The following is a 25,879-nucleotide window of genomic DNA, read 5'->3' on the forward strand; positions in this document are numbered from 1 at the left end:
GCCACTGTATTATGTTTTGCTTATTGGAATAATGACCCTGAATCTGTATATCAAGCATAATGAAAAATGCAAACCATTTTCAAATATCAAGATCAGTGTTCCCTCTAAGCTGAGTTAGTGTGAGCTAGCTCACAGATTTGTAGCCTCCAGCTCATACTTTTTTGTCTTAGCTCAGGAAAAATGGTCCCAGAGCAAACTAATTTATGCTGTAGCTCGCAATTTTAATGCCAGTAGCTCACAGAGTAGAATTTCTGCTCACAAGACTCTGCAGCTCAGAGAGAACATTGGAAGATTACTTTCTTCAAAATTTAATGCTTCAGCATTGGGGATTGGATCTCAGGCACGGTGTGGGGCTGTTGACATGTGAGATGCATTTTTTGCTTCCGTCTTCACTGTGGAAGATGAGAAGTGTTTGCCTGCTCCAGAACCACTTATATTGGAAGGGGTGTTGAGAGACCTGAGCCAGATTGAGGTGACAAGAGAGGAGGTCCTACAACTGATGGACGAATTAAAAACCAATAAGTCACCAGGTCCAGATGGCATACATTCGAGAGTTCTGAAAGAACTCAAAGTTGAACTTGTGGCTCTTCTGACAAAAATATGTAATCTTTCATTGAAATCTGCCTCTGTTTCTGAGGACTGGAAGGTAGCAAATGTCACCCCCATCTTTAAAAAGGGTTCCAGAGGAGATCCGGGAAACTACAGGCGAGTCAGTCTGACTTCAATACCGGGAAAGTTGGTAGAAACCATTATCTAGGACAGAATGAGTAGGCACATTGATGAACACGAGTTATTGAGGAAGACTCAGCATGGGTTCTGTAAGGGAAGATCTTGCCTCACTAACCTGTTACATTTCTTTGAGGGGATGAACAAACATGTGGACAAAGGAGACCCAATAGATATTGTTTACCTTGACTTCCAGAAAGCTTTTGATAAAGTTCCTCGTTAAAGGCTCCTTAGTAAGCTCAAGAGTCATGGAGTAAAAGGACAGGTCCTCTTGTGGATCAAAAACTGGCTAATTAATAGGAAGCAGAGAGTGAGTATAAATGGGCAGTCTTCACAGTGGAGGACGGTAAGCAGTGGGGTGCCGCAGGGCTCAGTACTGGGTCCCATGCTCTTTAACTTGTTCAAAAATGATTTGGAGTTGAGAGTAAGCAGTGAATTGGCCAAGTTTGCAGATAACACTAAATTGTTCAGGGTGGTGAGAACCAGAGAGGATTGTGAGGAACTCCAAAGGAATCTGTTGAGGCTGGATGAGTGGGCGTCTACGTGGCAGATGAGGTTCAATGTGGCCCAGTGCAAAGTAATGCACATTGGGGCCAAGAATCCCAGCTGCAAATACAAGTTGATGGGGTGTGAACTGGCAGAGACTGACCAAGAGAGAGATCTTGGGGTCGTGGTAGATAACTCACTGAAAATGTCAAGACAGTGTGCGTTTGCAATAAAAAAGGCCAACGCCATGCTGGGAATTATTAGGAAGGGAACTGAAAACAAATCAGCCAGTATCATAATGCCCCAGAGGGCATGTCTACTCAAGAGATTATAGCATCCATATAGTTTGCCATAGGATGGGTTAGTATATGCAATAAGACAAACATTTTGTATTTTGTATTGACATACTCAAATGGGGGATATTGGCTGTTTGTCTTATTGCATATACCATACTAACCCATCCTATGACAAACTATATGGATGTTATAATCTCTTGAGTAAACATGCCCTCTATTTAAACTAACAAAGCCAGAATGTCACCTGGATTTACGGCACCCCTACGACAGCAGTCTGCTTTTTATCACCTAATGTTTTTTCAGCCGTTTTGTCCTACACTAACAAACACAGATCCTATTTGTGATTCTTTTAATCTGCTAAAAACATTCCCATGATTCCACACTGCACACTTACATTCAGAATTGCTGCGTCCATTGCCATATGTCTGATGAAGTCTGCTTAAGAGCATATGAAACCTTACATTCTGAATAAAAGTTAGTCTTAAAGGTGCACTTGTCTACAGCTTTGTTCTAGGACTTTCCTATGGCAGGTTTCATAGGCCTCACCTTGCTAGGGATCCTGGGAATTGTAGTTTTCTGAGTGATGGGACCTGATGCCTGTACTCTATATATCTGTGTAAGCAAGTAGACACTTCAAGACAGGAAACCTGAGTATAGTTTCAGAGCAGGAGTCAATCAGAATCTTGTTTCCTTTCCCCCCCTTCTTGCATTTCTCCATCTCCCTCCCCCACCATGACCAGTGTTCCCTCTAAGCTGCAGAGTCTTGTGAGCAAAAATTCTACTTTGTGAGCTACTGGCATTAAAGTTGTGACCTACTGCATAAATTAGTGTGCTCTGGGGTCATTCTTCCTGAGCTAAGAGAAAAATGTGTGAGCTTGAGGCTAAAGATCTGTGAGCTAGCTCACTCAGCTTAGAGGCAACACTGCCCATGACAATGATAATAAAGGGGTGTCGATGCATCAATATGTAAAATTCAGTTTGGGTATTTGAATTTATTTTTTTTTTTTGCACAATAACAGCAGTCTGAATGTCGGATATTGCCCTGTTCCAACCAATTTCCTTCCCCCCCACCTTCTTCCTGTGAGCGTAATGAATCACTGCCAGCCCTGAAATTAAATTCCCTCCCAGTCCTGTTCCTTTCCACTCTTGCCTACATATACTCTCTTCCTGTTGCTTCAATCATCTGTTAGTTGCCCTCACCTTCTCCATTGACTCAGCGCCTGTCTTCATTCAAGCTGTAGCTCATCTTGGCGTTCTCTCTCCCTGACTCATCCACCCATGCATGCACTGCTCTGTCAATTTTCACTCCCAAGGATTCCCCGTCCTGAAATCTGTTTTGTGAGTCAGACATCCTGGAGAAGAGAGGGAGGGAGAGAGGGCAAAAAGGAAAGGGAGTCCATAGCCCAGTGTTACCCAACATACTGCTTATGCGTACCATGGCACTCAACATTGTGTTCCCTGGCACCTTCTTGCTTCCCCACCAAAGCATCTCTCCTCCAAGGTAAAGGTCCTGTCTTTCCTCTTCATCACTGCAGAAGAAGCCAGGAGGCATCACCTGGGTGGCTGCCTGCCTGCAGAGAGCATCCACTTGGAAACAGCTGTCTTCATCATGGGACAATAAGAACATAAGAGGAGCCGTGTTGGATCACACCAATGGCCCATCCAGTCCAACACTCTGTGTCACACAGTGGCCAAAAAAACAGGCACCATTAGGAGGTCCAGCAGTGGAGCCAGAACACTAGAAGCCCTCCTACCGTTGCCCCCCCCCCCCCACCAAGTACCAAGAATACAGAGTATCACTGCCCTAGACAGAGTTCCATAAATATGCTATGACTAATAGCCACTGATGGACCTCTGCTCCACATGTTGATCCAATCCCCTCTTGAAGCTGTCTGTGCTGGCAGCCATCACCATCTCTTGTAGCAGTGCATTCCATGTGTTAATCACCCTTTGGGTGAAGAAGTACTTCCTTTTATCAGTTCTAACCCAACTGCTCAGCAATTTCATTGAGTGACCATGAGTTCTCGTATTGTGGGAAAGGGAGAAAAGGACTTATTTCTCTACCTTCTCTATCCTATGCATAATCTTGTAAACCTCTATTATGTCACCCGACAATCGACATTTCTCCAAGATAAAGAGCCCCAAGCATTTTAACCTTTCTTCATAAGGAAAGTGTTCCAGCCCTTTAATAATTCTAGTTGCCCTTTTCTTCACTTTTTCCAATGCTATAATATCTTTTTTGAGGTGCAGTGACCAGAACTGTACACAATACTCCAAATGAGGCCACACTATCAATTTATACAGGGGCAATATGATACTAGCTTATTTGTTTTCAATTCCCTTCATAATGGTGTTGTCCTTTTTTATTGCAGTCACACACTGACTCGACATTTTCAATGAGTTATCTACCATGATCCCAAGATCTCTCTCTTGATCTCTCTCTCTCTGACTTCAGTGGACTTATGTGTGTAACTCTACTTAGGAGTGCTCTCTTAGCATAGAAGACCTTGGCTCTTTTTTATTGCAAGTTGAACATATGAACATATGAAGCTGCCTTATACTGAATCAGACCCTTGGTCCATCAAAGTCAGTATTGTCTACTCAGACTGGCAGCGGCTCTCCAGGGTCTCAAGCTGAGGTTTTTCACACCTTTTTGCCTGGACCCTTTTTTGGAGATGCCGGGGATTGAACCTGGGACCTTCTGCTTACCAAGCAGATGCTCTACCACTGAGCCACCGTCCCTCCCCAAGTTCTCATATGCCAGAGTTTGCTGATGAGGATTTTGGGTCAAAATATATGTGAACAAATGTCTAGATAAGTTAAGGAGGAAGGTTATAAATGGCCTCTCATTTTACATGATGCCCTCTACAATTCAGTGAAGGCCATTGGATTATTGGTATGGAGATATTGTTGACGTGCTAATTGACCATCTCTCTCTAGGCTTGTTGTACTACCTCACTTGCTTGAACTTTTGATGACTGGTGGCTATTAGCTATGGGACACACAACTCCTGCTTAGAAAAGAAGGAAACACAATGTAGTGTGCTGGTAATATAAAAACATAAGAAGAGCCTTGATGGATCGGACCAATGGTCCAGCTAGTCCACCATCCTCTTTCATATGGTGGCCAGCCAGTTGCCCTGAGGGCCAGCAAACAGTACATAGAGGCCAAGAGGTCTTTCCCTGATGTGGCCTCCTGGAACTGATATTTGGAGGCTGACCACCTCTGAAGGTGGAGGTTCCTGGTAGTAACCATGGCTAACAGCCACTGATGGTCTTACCCTCCATGAATTTGTCCAGTCCCCTTCCAAAGTCATCTATATAAGTGAAGGAGAAACACATACGAGTTTTGCAGCTGTCTGGCAAAAAGCATCCCTTTCTCCCCTAAGAACAGATGCTGTTTTAAAGACTAACTCTGTCTGCAGTGCTCCCCTCCCCTAACTATGTATACACAGGGCTTTTTTTATAGCAGGAACTCCTTTACCGCACACCCCTGATGTAGTCAATCCTCCAAGAGCTTACAAGGCTTTTTTTTGTAAGCTCTTGGAGAATTGGCTACATCAGGGGTGTGTGGTCTCATGTGCAAAGGAGCTCCTGCTAGAATTTCACCCCTGGACATTAAAATCCTGGGCTGGGATCCACGGGTGGGCAGTCCATCAAGATCACAGGCTAAGGGGTTAAAGGCCCTTTGATTCTTGCCCTTCAACTCGGGCCTCTGGCCATCCCCAGCCTTTAAGTGACCACAACAGGAAGGGAACAAAAGCCCAGCTTAGAGCTTTGGGCTGCCACGCAGTGTCTGGTGCCTGACAGAAGGGTTATGGAGGGGGCAGAATCCCAGAAGAAAAATTAAAAAGAACAGCAAGACCTTGGCTACTTGCTGGAAGTTATGACCATAGATTTCCTAAGGATTCCTAGAGTTACCTAAAGTGACAAGGGTAGCTCTAGCAATTATCAGGAACTCTATGGTCATGAACTTCCAGCAAGTATCCGAGGCCTTATTTTTCTTTTTGATTCTCCCCCCAGACAATCACACAAACCCTTTCCCCCCACTATCCGCCTTCTGATCATCTGAGCAGTGCCAGGCAAGGGTTACCATCGGGTGGAGATCTCCCGCTGTAAGTAGACAAGTGACAGCCCTACTAGACAGGGCTGGGCGTAGACTGTCTGACTCTCTAGACAAGGCTAACTTCTCGCATCCCTCTGCATGAATAACGTCACCGAGTCACATGGGGGCACCCAAGTTGGCAACCCCAGAATGCCAGCGCCCTAGGCAATCACCTAGTTTGCCTTGTGGCAGGGCTGGCCCTGCTACTAGAGCTTAAACAGCTGGCAGCCATCTTCCCACAGTTCCCCTCCATTGGCCCTGATGTTCCTAACACAAAAGTCCCTAATATTTCACAACAATGACACTGTTAAAAAAAGTTGCCCCTGAAATTCTCAACTACTTGAGGGGAGGATTTTCATCCCAATGTAGGGTTGCCAGGGTGTCCCTGGCCACCAGCAGAGGTTGGGTGTGTTGGGTTGCCACCTCCAGATTAGGAAACTCCTGGAGAGGAGAAGAAGAAGAAGGAGCAGCAGAAGGAGAAGAAGAAAAAGATGATGATGATTATATTGGATTTATACCTCGCCCTTCACTCTGAATCTCAGAGTGGCCTACCATCTCCTTTACCTTTATCCCCACAACGGACACCCTGTGAGGTGGGTGGGGCTGAGAGGGCTCTCACAGCAGCTGCCCTTTCAAGGACAACCTCTTCCAAAGCTATGGCTGACCCAAGGCCATTCCAGCAGCTGCAAGTGGAGGAATGGAGAATCAAACCCGGTTCTGCCAGATAAGAGTCCGCACACTTAACCACTATACCAAACTGGGATGGAGCCTGGGGAGGACAGAGACCTCAGGGGGGTACAGCGCCATGGAGTCCACCCTCCAAAGCATCCATTTCCCCCCAAGGGATCTAACCGCTGTAGCCTGGAGACGGGCTGTAATTCCAGGAGAACCTTGGGTCTCACCAGGAGGCTGGCATTCCTATTGATGTAATGCACTCTTTGGTGGTTCTAGCAAAGGTTAGCAGATAAAGGCATATGAAACGAACAGCTCGCTCAACTCGTCATATGGGCCCCATTTTGAAGGGAGGCTCTGCCAATGCCAGATGCCAAAAGTGTTTATTGGAAAGTGAACTGCTATTTGCTAAGAAATGGCCTGAGACCAACTCATTTGAGATGCTCGCACCGGACAGCTGGCAGCCAGCGCTGAGCGCTGTTCGGCATTTAAACCAGCAACCTGGAGGTGAAAATCTCCCTATCCTGTTATCACCCGGCTAAACCACATCAGCATCTCGGAATTTGTAGTCTTTAATCTGTAATGTATTGGCTTTTAATCAGGAGAGGAGTGAAAATATTGTAAGCAGCTCTGTGTGTGTGTGTGTGTGTGTGTAAATTCTCCTCAAATGCCGTTGCTGACAGCTTGCCGTTCCCTTTTTTCCACCCTTCTGTGCTTTTATCCTCGTTATTATTGCTAAAATTTGAACAGTAATTTTCTTTCAAAAGCAAACAACTGGGGTGGGGGGAGGGGGTGTTTTCAACAAAAGAACCTGAAAGTGGGCTCTTCCTCTTTTCATAATACATCTTCATAATGTATTTTCCACATCTAACGTGTTTTAGTCACACAATGGATTAGTATGTAGAGTTTGCACCATCCTTCCCACATTTTTATGACTTGCATATTAATGTTGTTTTGAGAGGAAATTCCATAGGGTTTGGGGGAGGAGCTATTGCTATTTTTCTCTGATTCACACTTGCGTGCTAAAGATTCACAGAGATGTTGTTGTTCAGTCGCACAGTCGAATGTGACACTTCGTGACCTCATGGACCACATTATGCTAGGCCCTTCTATCTGCCACCGCCCTCCTAAGTTTGGTCAAATGCATGTTTGTTGCATTGATAACACTGTCTAACCATCTCATCCTTTGCTGTCCCCTTCTTCTTTTGCCTTCTGTCTTTCCCAGCATCAGGATCTTCTCCAGTGAGTGCTCCCTTCTCATTTGGTGGCCAAAGTAGCCGAGCTTCAGCTTCAGCATCTGACCTTCCAGGGAACAGTCAGGGTTGATTTCCTTTAGGGTTGACTGATTTGATTTCCTTGCCATCCAAGGGACTCTCAAGAGTCTTCTCCAGCACCACGTCCTTATCACAGAGACGAGCTGAAGCCAAATGATATTTATTAATGCACTTCACTTATACCCCATTTTTCTTCCAGGGGAGGGACCTAAAGCAGCTTCTATTACTCTTCTCTCCATGTTACCCTCACATCAACCTCGTGGGGTAGGCTAGGCTGAGAGAGTGTGACTGCCCCGAGGCCACGCAGCAAGTTGCCATCACAGAGTGGAGATTTGAACCTGGGTCTTCTAGATCCTACTTCAACTCTTTAACCCAGGGGTGGGGAACCTTTTTTCTGCCAAGGGCCATTTGAATATTTATAATGTCATTCACGGGCCACACAAAATTGTCAACTTAAAAAACTGCTCCACCAAGGGAGAACAATTCATGCTGGCAAAATCAGTGCAAATAATTGTTTTTCTATTTGAAGTCACGTGGGGCAAGCCTAATTTGGTGCAACCCCCTCCCCCCCCGGCCTGCCGCCCTAGGCAAATGCCTAGATCCAAGGCTTTTTTGTAGAAAAAGCCCAGCAGGAACTCATTAGCATATTAGACCACATCCCCTAATATTAGCATATTAGGACACACCATCTGGGATAATCAAGTGCAAATTGAACTGGCGGTAGCTGGCTCCCACCCCCCCACCCCTCCCTCCCTTCATGTGGAAACTGCAGCTGCTCCCAGCAGACCTTTAAAGGTATCCATATACCCCAGCAGCAGTCCTTCACAAAATGCCCAACACTCAGGCTCCCTGAGGGCCAGACCGAGTGTTCTCAAGGGCCGCAAACGGCCCTTTAGCCTGATGTTCCCCACCCCTGCTTTAACCACTACACAACACTGCCTCTAGCTAAGGAGATGTGGTTCTGGTCAGTGGCTAGATGGGGAGTGCTTGGGATCTCTCTATAAACTATATTGAGTTCGACAGTACAGATCAGGGGCTGCTATCAGGTCCCCAAGCAAGTGGCTGTCATCTGCTTCCTTCTCCCTCTCTCTTGCTTCCTTCTGCATCACAGATTGCTTTGCCAGGCTTGCTCAATCGCGCAGAAGCTATGGAGCAAAACCTCTATTTTCTCTATTGACTGAGGCTCCTCTCTCGGGTAGGAAGGGGGGGGAGGGAGAACTTGTTTTCCCAGGTTCTCTCAATTGCACAGCAGAGCTACTGAGCCAAGCCTCTCTTCCTTCTATTGGCCAAGTCTCATCAGAGCAAGAGTTGCCAGTTATCAGAGACTGTTAAATAAAATATCATAAGAGTACTAATGATTTAAGCATGTTTTTAAGGTTTTGTTTTTTTTAAAAAAACCCTTTTCATTGTGTCAATCGTGTCCTTTATAAATCTTATATCTCCACTACCTGGCATTACATTTGATGGCACACATGGTCTGGCCCCACAAAGTCCCATTTATGTCAGATCCAGCCCACATGACAAATTAGTGGCTATTAGCCTCAGTGTATTGTTGGAACTCTCTGTCTGGGGCAGTGATGCTCTGTATTCTTGGTGCTTGGGGGGGGGGGCACAGTGGGAGGGCTTCTAGTGTCCTGGCCCCACTGATGCACCTCCTGATGGCACCTGGGTTTTTGGCCGCTGTTGTGACACAGAGTGTTGGACTGGATGGGCCATGGGCCAGATCCAACACTGCTTCTCTTATGTTCCTATGAGTTTGACACTCCTGGTTTGGATATTGGGGGTGGGTGGGGATAAAGAATTAAAATAGCACATTTCTTGACACCTGATTTCTCAGGGCTGGGTTGCATCTCATATTTCCTTCCTCCAGAATGCAGAACAATCGCGTTCTCCGGTTCATCCTTTTCAGATGCTGTGTCCAGGTATACCAAGAACCTCCCAACTGCACGTAGCTCCTCCCTATATGCAGTCGCCCTGTTACCTGTGGAGGGACAATGCCCATTCTCTTTCTTTCTTCCTTTATAGGAATACAGGGTATTCCTTTATAGCCCTCCTTTTTTGCAGCGTACATACATTGTACATATTACTGGCAGTATACAGCAGACACTAAATGTAAATGCATTTTCTCCCCGGGGAGCTGATCTCGGCCAGCTGGAGATCAGTTGTAAAAGCCAGCGATCCCCAGGCCCCGCCTGGAGGCTGGCAACCCTAAATACAACGCAAATTGTAGTTGCATTGCAGTAATCATACCGGAACCTCTATTATATTTTCAAGCCACTAAAAGGGTCATGAGCATTTTTTAACAGATTGCCTCCTGTTTCAGGGGGCCCACTTGCCCTCGGGCAGGCTGACACCCGGGCCAGGCCCCCCCCCCCCCCCGGGCTAGCAGCAGCGCGGCGTTGGGCGCGCGCGACCCCTTTAAAGGGCGAGCTCCGCGAGGCACGGCCGGGGCTCCTCCCCTCGCGCTCCTTCCTCTTCCCCCCTCCGCTCGCCCCGCCCCCTGCCTGGGCTGCAGCCGCTCTCCTCTCTCTCCCTCCTGCCAATCCGCGCCCGCCCGCCCGCCAGTCCCGGGGAGGGAGCGCGCGCCTCTCTCTGCTGCGCCCAGCACTTTTGCAGGCAGCCTGGAGAGAGGCGGGCGAGGGAAGCCGCCCCAGACGAGAGCCGCCGCCAGTCCCCCTCTCTCCCGCCTTCCCTCCTCGCCTCGCCTCGCCTCTCCTGCCGCGCAGCCTTGCCAGAGCCATCCGTCGAGGAGCTGCGGGCAGGGAGGTCGCTCTCTCTCTCGCTGGCTGGCCACCGCGCTCACACAATGGAGGTGCCTCGCCTGGACCACCCCATGAGCAGCCCTTCCAGCCCTTGCGAGGATGTCATCAAGAACCTCAGCTTGGAGGCCATTCAGCTCTGCGATAGGGACGGTAAGCGCGGGTGCAGCTCAGCCGGCGTCGCGTCTCCTGTATCTCTCCCCACACACCCACCCCTCTCTCGCCTCTTCCCCTAGGGAGGCCCGCTCCTGCACCGTTAATCCCCCCCGCCCGGCGGAGGGCCCCTTTGTTGCCACCTCATGGCCTCCCCACCCCCGCGCGCGGCATTCCGTGCCCCCCTCCCTCTGTCCACCCCCCTCTTGTTTTTTCTCCCCGTTGCAGAACAAAAGAACAAACCCCAAAAAAAAGGAAGGAGGGAAGAGAGGGTCACACCTTATGGAGCTTTTGCCTGCTTAGACGACAGGCGGGGGGGGGGGGGGCGCTGCCTTTCCACGCTCCCGCTGCCCACCCCCCAAAAAAACCCGCGAGTGGCCGCCGATTTGCACAATGCCCTGGGAGCCCTGGGCTGACTCGTGGCGGAGACCGCCTCTAGCCCAGCCGGGGTCTCGAACCCACTTTGCAGTGTGGGGAATGATGCGTTGAGGAGGGGGGGGGGGAATAATTGCTGGGTAGAGAAATTGGAAGGCAGAGAAGTGTTTCTTTGCTCCATCTTTCTCCACCTCCCTCTCCCTTCTCTTTTGGCTAATGCGATTTTTTTTTTAAGATGTACTTGTTGCCTGTTGGCAGGATAGATTTGGGTAAGGGGTGAAGCCTAACCAGAGCTGATCCACCCGTCTCTCAAAGTGTACCTGGGGGGGTGGTCAATATAGGGGTGGAGAAGCCCTAGCTGGAGGTGGAGATGCAGAAGAAAAGGCAATCGGTGGCGTGTTTCAGCACCATGGACAGTTGCAGCCTCCTCAGGGCTGCGGTTGCAAGACGATATCGCTCAGAGGGAGTACTGGAAAATCCGCTTGGCCGTGCCTGGTAGAATGCGGTCTGTAGGTCTGATGCAATACAGTTTGTGCGCTAATATTAAACCCTTTGTTCTAGACATACACACAACAGTTGCCAATGCTCATGCCCTGGGAAACAGGGAGTGGGGAACCGGGAAACAGGAAAAGAGATGGCGGTGCAATTTTTTGGCTCGTTAACCCCGATGGCGCTAAGTGGACATGTGAAAACTGCCTAATAAATGAAGTTTGGTTTTAGAGTGCAGAAGGGTTGCCTGCACCCTGGAAAGTCTACCAGGCTGTGATGAGGATTTTGGATGCACTGATTTATTTACTGATGTGCCAACTTGGAAGGCGAGCAGTTTTAGGTGTGTTTAATATTGTCCCTGTCCTTATGCCAGGCTTCAAAAAGGAAGCACCAGGAGATGTTCAGAAAGTCACACCTTAAAGAACAACGCACAGAACACCATTTGATTGTCTGTTTGTGCAGCTGATGGACCTTGTTTTTGCAGCTCAGACAAGGCAACCGGTGCTTTTTTTACTAGCCAAAAGGGTGGAATTCAAAGCGAATATCCTTGGTATTATCGATTCTACTACGTGGTTTTTGGACTTCTTTGACTGTTTGTAGTCTTAACGTTACATTTCATCCTTGGGTTCATATTATGGGGACTGCTTGGCTGCTCCCACCAATGTGTTACTCGGGAGCAATCCCATTTGTTCCAGCAGGTGGGAATGGTTTAGAGAAATGTCAGAAGTGCAAACCAAATAGCCGCAACAAAATTGATACCCTGGCATGATGGAGATTCTTTTTCATGATGAGCTTGTAAATGAGAAAGCTTCTCATAGTTCCAAAGCATTTTTCAGCAATTAATTTTAACACTATTCGGGATTCTCGCTCAGGAATGCAGAGCACCCTTTCCCCATGAGTACATTCATAGGTATACTTTTGTTTATGCACAAAACAACATTAAAATCTTGCTTACGGAGAGTGGTGGCAATAAAAGATTTTCAGGCAGTAGCCCATTTCCCTTCAGAAGGTGGCCCTGTTTTGCTGCCTTCCCCAGCTCCGAAGTAATGCGCCGCTATGCACAGTTGCCTTTCCATACACAACAATTATTTGCGGATGCAATGTGGAAGACATGTTATGTAATTCTCTCTCTCTCTCTTTCTCTGTCTCTTTGCCTGTCTCAAGGAATGTGTAATACAGCTTGCTATGTTAATTGTAGTGGGCTGCTAATTAATTCAGCATAGTGTAATTAATTGCTCTGTACAAATGAAACTGCAATCTCATGGAGCCCAATTGAATTACACTTTTCAGAGTGGTCCCCCCCCCCCAGCTTAAAAAATAACTGACTCAGACTGCTATCAGGCTGGGTCAGGGAGTGACAACTTTCTCACTGGTAGATTTCTAATGATCGAATGCTTTAATTTGCTGTGGTTCTGATGCTGAAAGCGCTCCAGGAAGGCAGGGGTCATTAACTCCAATGCATTTTGGGGTGGGGCATTTGCAGAGACTTGCTTTCACCCATGAGCAACAGGCATTTAAGGAAGTGAAATGTGTATATATATGCAGCGCATCAAAAATTGCCAGGAGTGTAGATAACTAGGTGCTGAATAGTACTTGAAACGTTATTTCCAACAGGTGGTACTTAAGACCTCAGAATGCTGAGACGGGAAGGCCGAAGGGGAGCAAATGGACTTGGTGCAAGGATGTAGAATTAGTTGCTTCTAAAATGTAAACTCCAGATGAATCAGAAGGCGTTTCTTTGTAAACCATTGTGGGGTACGATCTGTCAGTGCTGCAGTACAATATGCATTTTGGTGGGACTGGTAAGGAAAACTCTGTCAAAATGAATTACCCGGCAGCCATTCAGAGGGATTTTGGAGTCTGATCAGCAGAACCCTCCCTCCTTTGAAGCTGCGGGTCCCCCAAAAAGGACCAATAATTGCATTTCATAGCTACAGTCTTTTGCTCAGTTAAGAACATATGAGCTTCACTGAAACCAACTGAGTGCACTATTGGAGCTCATAATAATGTCTTGCTTAGAAAACCTCACGTATCAAAGAAGTATGCATTATTTGGAATCTGCTAAAGCTTTAAAAAAAAAAAAACCACACAAGCCCCTAATATGATTCTTGTTAGACAACAGCTAACAATGTTGGTTGATAATAATGAACATAAAAATATGGAAAGCGATTCCTCTATCAATCTGTAGGATGTGTGGTCTGCGTACAAATGCTTTCTCCTTTTAGTAACAAGGGCCGCAAGGAAAGATATATGTTAAAATCAATAACTTCATCCATATAAACCTGCTAAATATAGTGTTATTCTCAAAGTAATAACCCTATGGATTTACTCCGCTTAAATAATTCAGTGATTCTTCTAGATTCTGATTTGATGGTTGCTTTGGGCGTTCCAAAATTTGAAAAGTGGTTTGCTTTGTATACTGTCTGGGATTCTTTTTATGGTTAATATGAAGGCCAAAGCTTGAGCTGGGGGTGAAACAAACATCAATAATATAAAATAAATATTGGGGGATGAGAAACTGGGGACAACTTGGAAATCCTACCTCACAAAAGTCCTCTCTCCTTCAGGATTCTCTCAGCTCCCCACAGCTTGAATAGACAGGTTCTCCTTGCCCCTTTAATTTCTTTAACTGACCCTGGGCTGCCCTCAACATTCTGTCTCTTCTGGAGCATTTTCAGTCCTCATCAGGACGATTAATGGATCCCCCTCCCTTTTTATTCCTTTGTGTACTTATACATATATTTTTTATGTACCTGGCAGGAATCCCAAGTAGGCAGAGACCTCTGCCTTGTGTATGTGAGAAGCCCCAGTGTGTAGTTTTCATTATCATAAGAGCATAAGAAGAGCCAATGGTCCATCTAGTCCATCGTTCTGTCTCACTCAGTGGCCAGCCAGTTCCTTTGAGTGACCAACAACAGGGCATGGAGGCTGAGGCCTTGCCCTGATTTTGCCTCCGGACTCTGGAATTCAATGGATGAGTGTCTTTGAATGTGGAGGTTTCCCTCAGTCACCATGGCAAGTAGCCATTGATAGACTTATCCTCCAAGAATCTAACTCCCCTTTAAAGCTGTTTATGCCTGTGGCCATCACTACATCCTCTGGCATCAATTCCCACATTTAATCACCCTGTGTGTATTTCCTCATAGGAAATGGTCAGTTTACTATCCGATATAGTAATGTGTAATTGTGTGTGTGTGTGTATTTCTCACCACCTTCCTTTTTTCAACCTTATCAATTATCTTCAGACACTGGGGAACTCCGGAACACACTGAACAAAATTAAAGAGAATAGTTTATCTGAGTGGATCAACAAAATATTCATTTATTCAGAGATTCCTATTCTGCTTTTCCTGGTTTACAACAAATATTTAATAAATTACATAAATATAAAATATTGATTTTTGAAGTGACAACAAAGGCATTTACGATGCAGAGTGGGAAAATATATATTTTTTTTAAAAAAATTCAAAGCCATGTTTATAAAAGAATGCTTTACAGCAGTACTTAAAGGCATGGGCTAAAATGGACTTCGCTGGTCAAGCTGACCCAAAGATCTGGAATTGCTACCAAAAAAAAGTTCTGCTAGGTCATCTGATCAAATATGCTCCAAAGCTACCAGAAGCAGAACCTCTCCTGAAATGTAGAGGACCACAGGGAATGCAGTAATGCATTAATTCAGTGCTCCCTTGTCAGTATGGAAGTTATCTGTGCATATGGAGTTCCTCTACCCACAAAAAGTTCCCTGGTATAGCCAAGAGCAATGTAAGCCATGTAAGAAAATGTGGTGACCTACTGTAAGATAATGTGGTGACCAGCATCCTGTTTCACCCATTGGACATCCAAATGCCCCAGAGGGCCATCATACAGGACACAGAAGGCCACGGTCCTTCTCTTGAGATGTTGCCTCCTTGCACCAATACAGGACACAGAAGGCCACGGTCCTTCTCTTGAGATGTTGCCTCCTTGCACCAATATTCAGATATTTACTGGCCCTGGACAAGGCAGTCCCCTTTGGTCATTATGGCTAGTACCAAATGATGGGCCTGTCCTCCATGAATCTCATTTAAAATACCATTTTAAATCAGCCTGTCATAATGGCCCTCACGATGTCCACAGGCAGTGAATCCCACAATTTAATTCCTTATGGAGCAAAGACATACTTCTTTTTCTTCCTCCTGATCAGGCCTTGAATTCAGCAGGAGCTCACAGGAGCACAGCTCCTGAACCTTTGTGATGGCCCCCTCCTCCTCTCCACCTTCCTTGTCCAATGAATAGTAGGTGCAGCTGCATAACAATCCCTGGATTAGGAGAACGGGCAGCCAGCCAGCCACTGGGAGCTTTCCCACACCCCCAGCAGCCCTCATTAACCCCTGGAGAAGCCCACACTACCCTTTCTCCACTTCTTATGTGAGTTTGGGTGGTGGGTGGCTTGCCGGCCTTTTGACTGGGGGGGGAGTGGGCAAGGAGAGCCCCAGGTAAGAGAGGCCTGCTTGGACTGGCTGGATCTCTAGCCAGCCCAAGCAGGCCTTGCTTGCTTGGGGCTCTGCTTTCTTGTGTTGGGTTGCTTTTGACTATTGTGGGGGCCGGCATATGCTCATGAGTTATGCTAATGAGCTCCACCACCTATTTTTCTACAAAATGACCCCTGCTCTTGAAGCCCACCAAGATCTAGTATTATGGGAGTAGGAGAAAATATTCTCTGGAATGAGACGGATGAACATGGGTTTTTGGATGCTTCTCAGATTCTTAGCCGTTCAAGTGTCATGGTTAACACTGTTATTGTATTTAGTTGCACTGAAGTTCAATTACCAATTTAGCTTAAGAGTCCCTTGGTTTCTTTGGTTTATCTCGCTGTCTCTTTAAACAGTTTTGTTTCCTGAGCTATGTTGATGCACTGTCAGGGGTGGAATTCTAGCAGGTGCTCCTTTGCATATTAAGCCACACACCCTGATGTAGCCAATCCTCCAAGAGCTTACAAGGCTCTTTTTTTGTAAACTCCTGGAGGATTGGCTACATCAAGGGCATGTGGCCTAATATGCAAAGGAGCTCCTGATAGAATTCCACCCCTGGGCACTATGATTCAAATGTTCCCATTTAAGTGCCTGCCGGTGCCATCTTAAGCAGAGGTACACCCTTCTAAGCCCATTGATTTTAATGGACTTAGATGGATGTAACTGTTTAGGATTGCCCTGCACCCCTATCATCTTCAGAGATTTGGATTCACCTTTCAAGGTTACATTCTTGCACTTTATAATAATGCAATCGAAGGGCATTGTAAACTTAATAGGATGTGGATTGCAAAACGTTATGGGAAAGGACTGTTGAAATGTTGAACAGCGCAGCATAAAACATAAGTCTCAAAAAGGAAACACACGAACCAGGTTGTAGAGCAACTCAACAGTGTCCTGAAGGCACGAATCTGCTCAGTCTTCTAATCCCTATTTCCTTCAGTCATAAATATTTTTAGCATCATTGTTTCTCTTAAATTCCTAAAGAAGATACATTCTCAAATGTGACCAGAGGGAGAGCTGTGATTATTACTACTTTTCTCCTTGCTGGCTGTTTGTGAATATTTAAGAAGCCATCATGGTTTGCATGGCTCTACTTATGAAGGTTTTCCACCAAGTTCTCATCCCGCCCACCCCAAAATGGACTAGTTGCACATTATGGGACAAATGTGGGATTGTGATGGGTCACATTTTTGGGGTAGGCACATTGATTTGTGTAGAAGACAGAGCTGAAGGGCCTCTATTAGATCTGGCAGTTATTTGAATTCTCCACCCCTACACCCTGTCTAGCTATAACTGTAGGGAGCCAATTTGGTGTAGTGGTTAAGTGTGCAGACTCTTATCTGGGAGAACCGGGTTTGATTCCCCATTCCTCCACTTGCAGCTGCTGGAATGGCCTTGGGTTAGCCATAGCTTTCACAGGAGTTGTCCTTGAAAGGGCAGCTGCTGTGAGAGCTCTCTCAGCCCCACCCACCTCACAGGGTGTCTGTTGTGGGGGGAGAAGAGATAGGAGATTGTAAACCGCTCTGAGTCTCTGATTCAGAGAGAAGGGTAGGGTATGAATCTGCAGTCTTCTTCTTCTTAGTTCCCGCCCATGCCAAGATGGCTCTTAAATTTCACTCGAAACCAGTGTGATGAATGACATAGAGTGGTGTCTCTTTTGGGGGAGCAGGGAGGAGCTTTTCATTCTAAACTTTTGACGGTCTTTTCCTTTCATGTTTTCCTTATGTGTTCCTAATGAGGATGCTGTTTCGTCTTGTTCTTTGCTTACATGTTTCAGGAAGCCAGTTAGGTGTAGTGGTTAAGTGCGCGAACTCTTATCTGGGAGAACCGGGTTTGATTCCCCACTCTTCCACTTGCAGCTGCTGGAATGGCCTTAGATCAGTCATAGCTATCACAGGAGTTGTCCTTGAAAGTTGTCCTGCTGTGAGAGTTCTCTCAGCCCCAGCTGCCTCACAGGGTGTTTGTTGTGGGGGAGGAAGGTAAAAGGAGATTATGACCGCTCTGAGACTCTGAGATTCAGAGTGAATGCGGGATATAAATCCAATTTCTTCCTCTTCTCTTCCTTCTTCTCCTTCCCCTCCTCCTCCTCCTTCAGATTGTCTCCCTTCCTTGTGGCCATGTCTCTTTAAGTCTCTTCTCTTACATAAATTGTTGTCTTCTCACTGCTTTTTGCTGATTAGCACTTTTGGGGTGGGGGGAACCCTTGTAATGGGGAAAGAACCCCCCTTTTAAGCATTTCTTTTTAAACAGATACATGAAGGGTCTCTTTGCTTTTTCCAAAGCAGTGTGTTAACCCCTGAATTGTAGGGCTGTATGGAGATGGCTGTTTTCTTGGATACTCAGTCTCCACTGGTCTAATGGTGCTGATTGTTTTCTTCCTCTTGATGCTCTTGTCATATTTTATTGGATTCTTTTTTTCGTTGCATTTCTGGGGTATCACAAGCTGCTTCAGAAGCCACAGTTGTCCAGAAACCTGGATAAAAAAGTAATAACATCCTATCCCAGCTTTAAAATCAATCCAGCTGTCATGAAGCATTAGCTACTTCCATGCCATATCCCAAGGGAAGCACCCATTCATTTCAGTGAACACATGGATACCTAGAGCTACTTTATACTGAATCAGGCTTCTGCTCCATCAAAGTCAGTATTGTCTACTTAGATTGGCAGGGGTTCTCCAAGGTCTCAGGCAGAGGTCTTTCGCATTCCCTCCTCCCTGATACTTTGGCTGCAGATGCTGGAGATTGAACCTGGGACCTTCTGCATGCCAAGCAGAGGCTCTGCCACTGAGCCACAGCCCCTGTTGGATCACAGTGGGACCCTTCTGTGCAAGGGAAATGAGCTGTTAATTTCTTAATTTTCTCTTCTGTGGTTTCCTTGGTCCCCTTTAAAGAAAGCCAGTTTGGTGTAGTGGTTAAGTGAGTAGACTCTTATCTGGGAGAACCGGGTTTGTTTCCCTACTCCTCCACTTGCACCTGCTGGAATGGCCTTTGGTCAGCCATAGCTCTCGCAGAGTTGTCCTTGAAAGGGCAGCTGCTGTGAGAGCCCTCTCAGCCCCACCCACCTCACAGGGTATCTGTTGTGGGGAAAAAAGATAAAGGAGATTGTACGATGGGAAGTACTTCTTCACCCAAAGGGTGATTAACACGTGGAATTCACTGCCACAGGAGGTGGTGGCGGCCACAAGCATAGCCACCTTCAAGAGGGGGTTGGATAAAAATATGGAGCAGAGGTCCATCAGTGGCTATTAGCCAGTGTGTGTGTGTGTGTGTAATTTTTTTTGGCCACTGTGTGTCACAGAGTGTTGGACTGGATGGGCCATTGGCCTGATCTAACATGGCTTCTCTTATGTTCTTATGTTAAGCCGCTCTGAGACTGATTCAGAGAGAAGGGTGGGGTATAAATCTACAGTCTTCTTCTTCTTGTAAAAATGCAGTAAATTTGTTCCCCATTTGTTTGCTAACACTAGCTGTCCATTTCCTAATACCGTATTTTCTATATTCCTCCCTTCCATTGTGTGGGTTTTGCTAGCTTATTTCCCTGAATTACAAATTGTTCACCATTTGGGAATCAGTGTGAGATATCTCATCATTTGCGAGCAATTACTCCTCCCCATTTAATATTACTGGCAAATTTAGCTATTGTGTTCCATCTCATTGGGATCATTAATCAAACCTTTCATTACGCATAGAAAAAAAACACCATCAGCGGCTGTGATACCTTTGCAGAATATCTGACCTGGCTTGAGTCTCTGTCTACTATCGCCCTTTGACATCTCTCAGACCATGTTCACTTCCTCATGCCTGTGTTCCTATCAGGCACTGTTCTGCAAAAGAGAGGGCAACCAACCAACTTAAGGAAAGGGCCTTTTCCAAGAACTTTGCTTACTACCAAATGTCAGGTACACATCAGGGCCAACTTCTTCACCCAAAGGGTGATTAACGCATGGAATTCACTGCCACAGGAGGAGGTGGCAGCTACAAGCATAGACAGCTTCAAGAAGGGATTGGATAAACATATGGAGCAGAGATCCACCAGTGTTGGAACTCTCTGTCTGGGGCAAGTGATGCTCTGTATTCTTAGTGCTTGGGGGACAACAGTTGGAGAGCTTCTAGTGTCCTGACTTCACTGGTGGACCTCCTGATGGCACCTGGGTTTTTTGGCCACTGTGTGACAGAGTGTTGAACTGGATGGGCCATTGGCCTGCTCCAACATGGCTTCTCTTATGTTCTTACATTTAACAGGCTCATGATGTGACTTTGTTTTTATGAGGCTCATGATGTGGCTTTGTTTTTACGAGAGATCAGCATTTCTTGCATCTTCAGTTTTCAGATATTTTAATTTTGGCCTAATTCTGTCTTTCAGAAACTTCAGGCCGTACTTGGCACGTTCATGAGATGGGGCTGGGGTTCAGGGGTAGAGCATCTGCTTTACATGCAGAAGGGCATAAGTCCCATCCCCAGCTTTTCCAGGGGAAAGGATCAGGTGATGTGAAAGGTCTCTGACTGAGAACCTAGAGAGACCTGAAGCAGCCAAAGCTAACCTGGATGGATGGATTGTCTGACTCAGTACAAAGCTTCTTCATGGGCTCTTGTGGCAGGACACTGTCAATAAGCTGTGGATCAGCTTGATGGGTCATACTTTGTGCAGGTCTGGCCTGTCTGCACAAATTTCAATTTATTTTAATCATATAGACTAGTCGGTAGTCATGAAGCTAGCCGGATTTTACCCATACGTGTCCCTATCTAAAAAACAGAACTTGGCCTCAACCAATGAAGCAATAAAGGGACACCAATATATAGTCTATGGCAGGGGTTGCCAAACTTGCTTAATGTAAGAGCCACATAGAATAAACATCAGATGTTTGAGAGCCGCAAGACATGAAAATCAGAGGAAGGAAGGTAGGTAGCTGGGTGGGGGAAGGAGGGGGAGGTGGAAAGCAAGCAACTTTAACTTTAAAAGCATTCTCCAAGCCACCAGCTGGTTTGGCTCAGAGAAGTGATTTAAAGAGAGAAATTTAAAGTGATTTCTCCAAGCCAGCCGATGAGGTGGTGGGGGCTTTGAGAGCCACACGATGTGTGTGAAAGAGCCACATGTGGCTCCCAAGGCACAGTTTGGTCACACCTGGTCTATGGATCTGCAGCCCAGCCAGTGGAGTGAAACTGAGAGACCAGGACTTCTTTTCCTCCTCTCTCCCACTGCAGCCCACTCAGCTCTCTGAAATTCTGAGCGCACTGCCATCCTAAGCACAGTTTCTTCCCTCTAAGCCCATTGAAGTCAATGGTCTTAAAAGGGTAGAACCCTGCTTAAGATGGCCCTTTTGGTCCCCTTCCCCTCAGTAGGCCTGCTTCTTTCCTTGTTACATACCCAGGCATATCAGACCCTCTTTGGCTTGTCCTATGCCTAGAAGATGCTACTGAGTTCCATTGTTCTCTCTTGAGGCAACGATTACAAGAAGAGACCCTCAGTTAGGGCTTTTTTTGTAGCAGGAGTGCCTTTGCATATTAAGCCACGCCTACCCTATATAGCCAGTCCTCCTGGAGCTTACAGTAGACCCTGTATGAAGAGCCCTGCAAGCTCTTGGAGGATTAGCTACATCGGGGAGGTGTGGCTTAATATGCAAAGACGTTCCTGCTACAAGAAAAGCCCTGCCCTCAGGAATAACTCAGGGAATGAGCTGGTATCTACAGTGAGGTGGGTGAAACTGGTTGTGTTGTCCTCCCCTCATCCCCCAGCAAAGCAGAAACTTTGAGTCAGTGGAGCCGAACCTTTGGATCCATCCCTATGTGGTTTATTCTGCAGGTTGCTGGAGCATAGGAAGGTGCCTGATACCTTGGCCTGTCAAGAGCCAGTTTGGCGTAGTGGTTAAGTGCGTGGACTCTTATCTCGGAGAACCGGGTTTGATTCCCCACTCCTCCACTTGCAGCTGCTGATGTGACCTTGGCTCAGCCACAAGTTCGCTCAAGGCTGCTCTGCTCAAGAGCAGTTCTGGGAGAGCTCTCTCAGCCCCACCTACCTCACAGGGTGTCTGTTGGGAGGAGGGGAAGAGAAAGGAGATTTGTAAGCTGCTCTCCTTTGGCTAGTGAAGGGCGAGTATAAATCCAATCTCCTCCACCTCTTCTTCATTGTTCCCAATAACTGGCAGTGGCTGTCCAGTGTCCCAGGCAGAAATCACTCACATCATATTCTACACAATCCATTTTTTGCTGTTTCCTTTAGCTGTTGATGGCACGGATGGAACGTGGAACCTTCTGCTTTCCAGACAGATGCTCTACGACTGAGCCTCTTGCCAATTGGGGATTCATGGCTTCTAACATAAGTCACTTAAAAAAAATACTCCATAATGTTAGTTCTATCAATAGCTATTAGCCCTAAGAACAGATCCACCATGTTCAGAGGTTCTGACTTCCAGTCTCTGGGGACAAAGGGGAGCATGGCTATCTCCAGCATGTCTGTTTTGTGAGATCTGGCTGATTGTCACAGCATGTTGTGCTAGGAGGGCAATTGGTGCAAGCTGTCATGGCAGTTCTTCTATTCTGATACTAACTTCCTTGAAGTTCATCTGGTAATACAGCCAGGGCTTTTTTGTAGCAGGAATTCCTTTGCATATTAGGCCACACACCCCTTGATGTAGCCAATCCTCCAAGAGCTTACAGTAGGCCCTGTAAGAAGAGCCCTGTAAGCTCCAGGAGGATTGGCTACATAAGGGGGTTGTAGCCTAATATGCAAAGGAGTTCCTACTACTACAAAAAAGCCCTAAATACAGCAGTATAACTAGGTTGCTAAATGCAATGCAGCCTTTTAGCTGAATCAGCCAGATGCTTAAAATGGGTTGCTACCCCTCGGCTCTCAATACTGCTGCAAACTTTCATCTTTAGGTGTCCCCATTAAAGCTGATCTTTTGATTTTCCTGTATGGGGCCAACCTGGCAGCAGATATTCTGATCATATGGCTGGATTTGGGTGCTACAGTTCCTTTACTCTACTCGCAAGGATATTGACTCGTGTATTCATGCCAGCCGTCTTCCACAGCTGTTCCCTCTTCACCCTTTCGGGGGCCTAAATCTTTTGGCTCTGGAGTGAGCAACTTGTGACTGCCAAGTATATTCTGTGCCCAAAGAAGGGCAGCTACATCTTGGGGAGGATCAAACAGCCTTTGGTTCGAAGCTGGGGACTCTTTCAACAGGTTTGTTGCAGTCTACTTCTCCAACAACTTTTTTTTCCTCCTCCCACTGTGGTTTCTGGCTCTCCTGAGAGCTAATTTGGTGAAGTGGTTAAGAGCAGCAGACTCTGAATCTGGAGACTCCAGTTTGATTCACCCCTCGTCCCCATAAAGCCAGCTGAGCAACCTTGGGTCAGTCACAGTTCTCGCAGAGCTGTTCTCTCAAGAGCAGTTCTCTCAGAGCTCTCTCAGCCCCACCTATTTCACAGGGTGTTTCTTGTGGGGAGGTGGAAGGGAAATGAGATTGTAAGCTGCTCTGAGACTCTGAGCGAAGAGCGGGATATAAATCCATTCTTCTTCCTGGTTAATAGCAGGGCTCATTTTGTAGCAGGAGCTCCTTTGCATATTTGGCCACACTCCCTGGTGTAGCCAGTTCTTACAGGGCCTACTGTAAGCTCTTGGAGGATTGGCTACATTAAGGGGGTGTGGCCTAATATGCAAAGGAGCTCCTGCTACAAAATGAGTCCTGGTTAATAGCCTTGCCTTCCTGCAGTTCCACTTGATCATGGCCCATTGTCTATCCATGGTAGAACAACTCAGGACAGAAGGATCTGGGCCACATTTAAGGAGGGGCAGCAAGAACCATAAACACAGAAGGAGTTTTGCTTTTGGCTTCATGGCTTTTCTGCAGCAGTTCGCACGGCCAAAGAGACAGTCTTCTTCTTAAGTATCCCTTCCTTCTTATTAAACAAGTGCAATTCTGTCCCATTCATATGCATTATTGTTTTGCATCCTGGCATGCGGATCTGTTGGAAGATGATGGCATCTCCTGCTGTTTGATTCCAAAAACTTAAGGCGACATCAGTCTTTAGAAGGGGGAAAGTGATTTGGAAAGCCAGTTCTCCCTTCTTACTCCAGACCTTTGCTTTGTTGCTGGGCTGGGAAAGGCCTGTTCTTGGGTTGAGTTCTTGGAGAAGGAATTGATGCCGCTAGGCTAGATGGATTGTAGGCCTGATCCATTATGGCACCGCTTTATATTCAGAGGGAGTGGATTTGGTTAGTGAACATGAGAAGGTCTTCCAAAGATTAGCGCTGACTGGTTTATTTACTTAATTCCTTTGTATCTTGACTTTCTCAATGAGAGTCAAAGTGGATTAAAAAGGTAAAGGCAGTTGCAAGCACCAGTCGTTTCCAACTCTGGGGTGACATTGCATCACAACGTTTTCATGGCAGACTTTTAATGGGGTGGATTGCCATTGACTTCCCCAGTCATCTACCCCCAGCAAGGTGGGTACTCATTTTACCAGCCTCGGAAGGATGGAAGGCTGAGTCAACCTAAAGCCTGAACCCAGCTTTCGCCGGGATCGAACTCAGGTTGCGAGCAGAGCTTGGACTGCAGTACTGCAGCTGACCACTCTGTGCCATGGGGCTCCCTCAAAGTAGATTACAAAATACAAAAGCAATGCAATCAGACAGCATATAGAAAGACATCTGGTAGTCAATGCAGACCAAAACAAGCATACTAGCTCATGACATTTGGAGAAGATGGAGTCCAAAAGCAGAAAATAAGGCAGGGAAATCCAAATAGTAGGTACAGTAAACAGCCCAATAGTCTGCAGTCAAACTCTCTTAAAAGCTCCCTTCTGAACCATTCTGATATACTCTAGTCCTATTTCCTTCATAGAAACATCCTCTTGAACAATTCTGTTTCCCACAGTCTGCAGAAGGATAGACTTGTGCAGGGGTGGAATTCTGGCAGGAGCTCCTTTGCATATTAGGCCACACACCCCTGATGTAGCCAGTCCTCCTCTTGTAAGCTCTTGGAGGATCGGCTACATCGGAGGGAGGGTGGCCTAATATGCAAAGGAGCTCCTGCTAGAATTCCACCCCTGGATTTGTGGGAACCTTCTCATCTTCCCCAGGCAGGCTGTTTCCCAAAGTGGGAGCTCTTGTTCTTACCCATTTGCTGATTTGGTGTAGTGGTGAAGAGCAGCAGACTCTTATTTGGAGAACCAGGTTCGATTCCCCCACTTGAAACCAGCTGGGTGACCATAGGCAAGTCACAGCATCCTCAGCCTAAAAATAAGCATACATCATCACCTCTCTCTCTCTCGGCTTGACTTCGCGAACGAAGATTTAAGAAGGGTGCAGTAGTCCACGTCTGCTGCAGGCTCGCTGGTGGCTGACAAGACCAATGCGGGACAGGCAGGTCCGGCCACAGTGGCTGCAGGGAAAAGTCTGATTTGGGGTTGGTGCTGTAGCAGTGCGATTCTTCCTCAATCTCCTTTTGTCCTCAAGACCAGCTATGCGTGTGTTCTCAAAGGAAGAGACAGCCTGGTGGATGGTGTGCCTCCATGCTTTGCGATCTGAGGCTAGGTCAGACCACTGGTGATGGTTGATGCGACAGGTGCCAAGGGATTTCTTCAAGGAGTCCTTGCACCTCTTCTTTGGTGCCCCTCTATTTCGATGGCCGGTGGAAAGTTCGCCATACAGGGCAATCTTGGGAAGGCGGTGGTTTTCCATCCTGGAGATATGCCCTGCCCAGCGCAGCTGCGTCTTCAACAGCAATGCCTCGATGCTTGTAACCTCCGCCCGCTTGAGGACTTCCTCAAGAAGTCATCATCACCTAGTGGTGCCATAAAAAGAGCTACAGCCTCAGCATCCAAACTAATCCCTGGGAGATCTTCTGGCTATGCCACACACAATGGTATATGACAATTTTAATTTTGCTGGTTGGAAAACTGTGGCACCTACAGATGGTTTTGCCTAGATGACATGGTGCCTGGGGTTTTTTTTGGGGGGGGGGGTTGGGAGGGGGAGGTTTGCCACTGTGTGACACAGTGTTGGACTGGATGGGCCACTGACCTGATCCAACAT

General features: G+C 46.7%; 1 protein-coding gene across 1 annotated transcript in view; it reads left to right on the top strand.

Annotated features, from left to right (window-relative positions):
- The first annotated feature begins 10,354 nt into the window (after positions 1–10,354).
- The window catches only part of PHYHIPL (phytanoyl-CoA 2-hydroxylase interacting protein like), an 83,450-nt gene continuing 67,925 nt past the window's right edge, over positions 10,355–25,879 (top strand). The window contains exon 1 of the mRNA XM_060241084.1: positions 10,355–10,470. Within this exon, the coding sequence (XP_060097067.1) occupies positions 10,365–10,470 (106 nt within the window). The 5' untranslated portion in view covers positions 10,355–10,364. The remainder of the gene's footprint in view (positions 10,471–25,879) is intronic.

This window comes from Heteronotia binoei, chromosome 6, assembly GCF_032191835.1.
Source record: "Heteronotia binoei isolate CCM8104 ecotype False Entrance Well chromosome 6, APGP_CSIRO_Hbin_v1, whole genome shotgun sequence".
In the NCBI taxonomy this organism is placed as follows: Eukaryota; Metazoa; Chordata; class Lepidosauria; order Squamata; family Gekkonidae; genus Heteronotia; species Heteronotia binoei.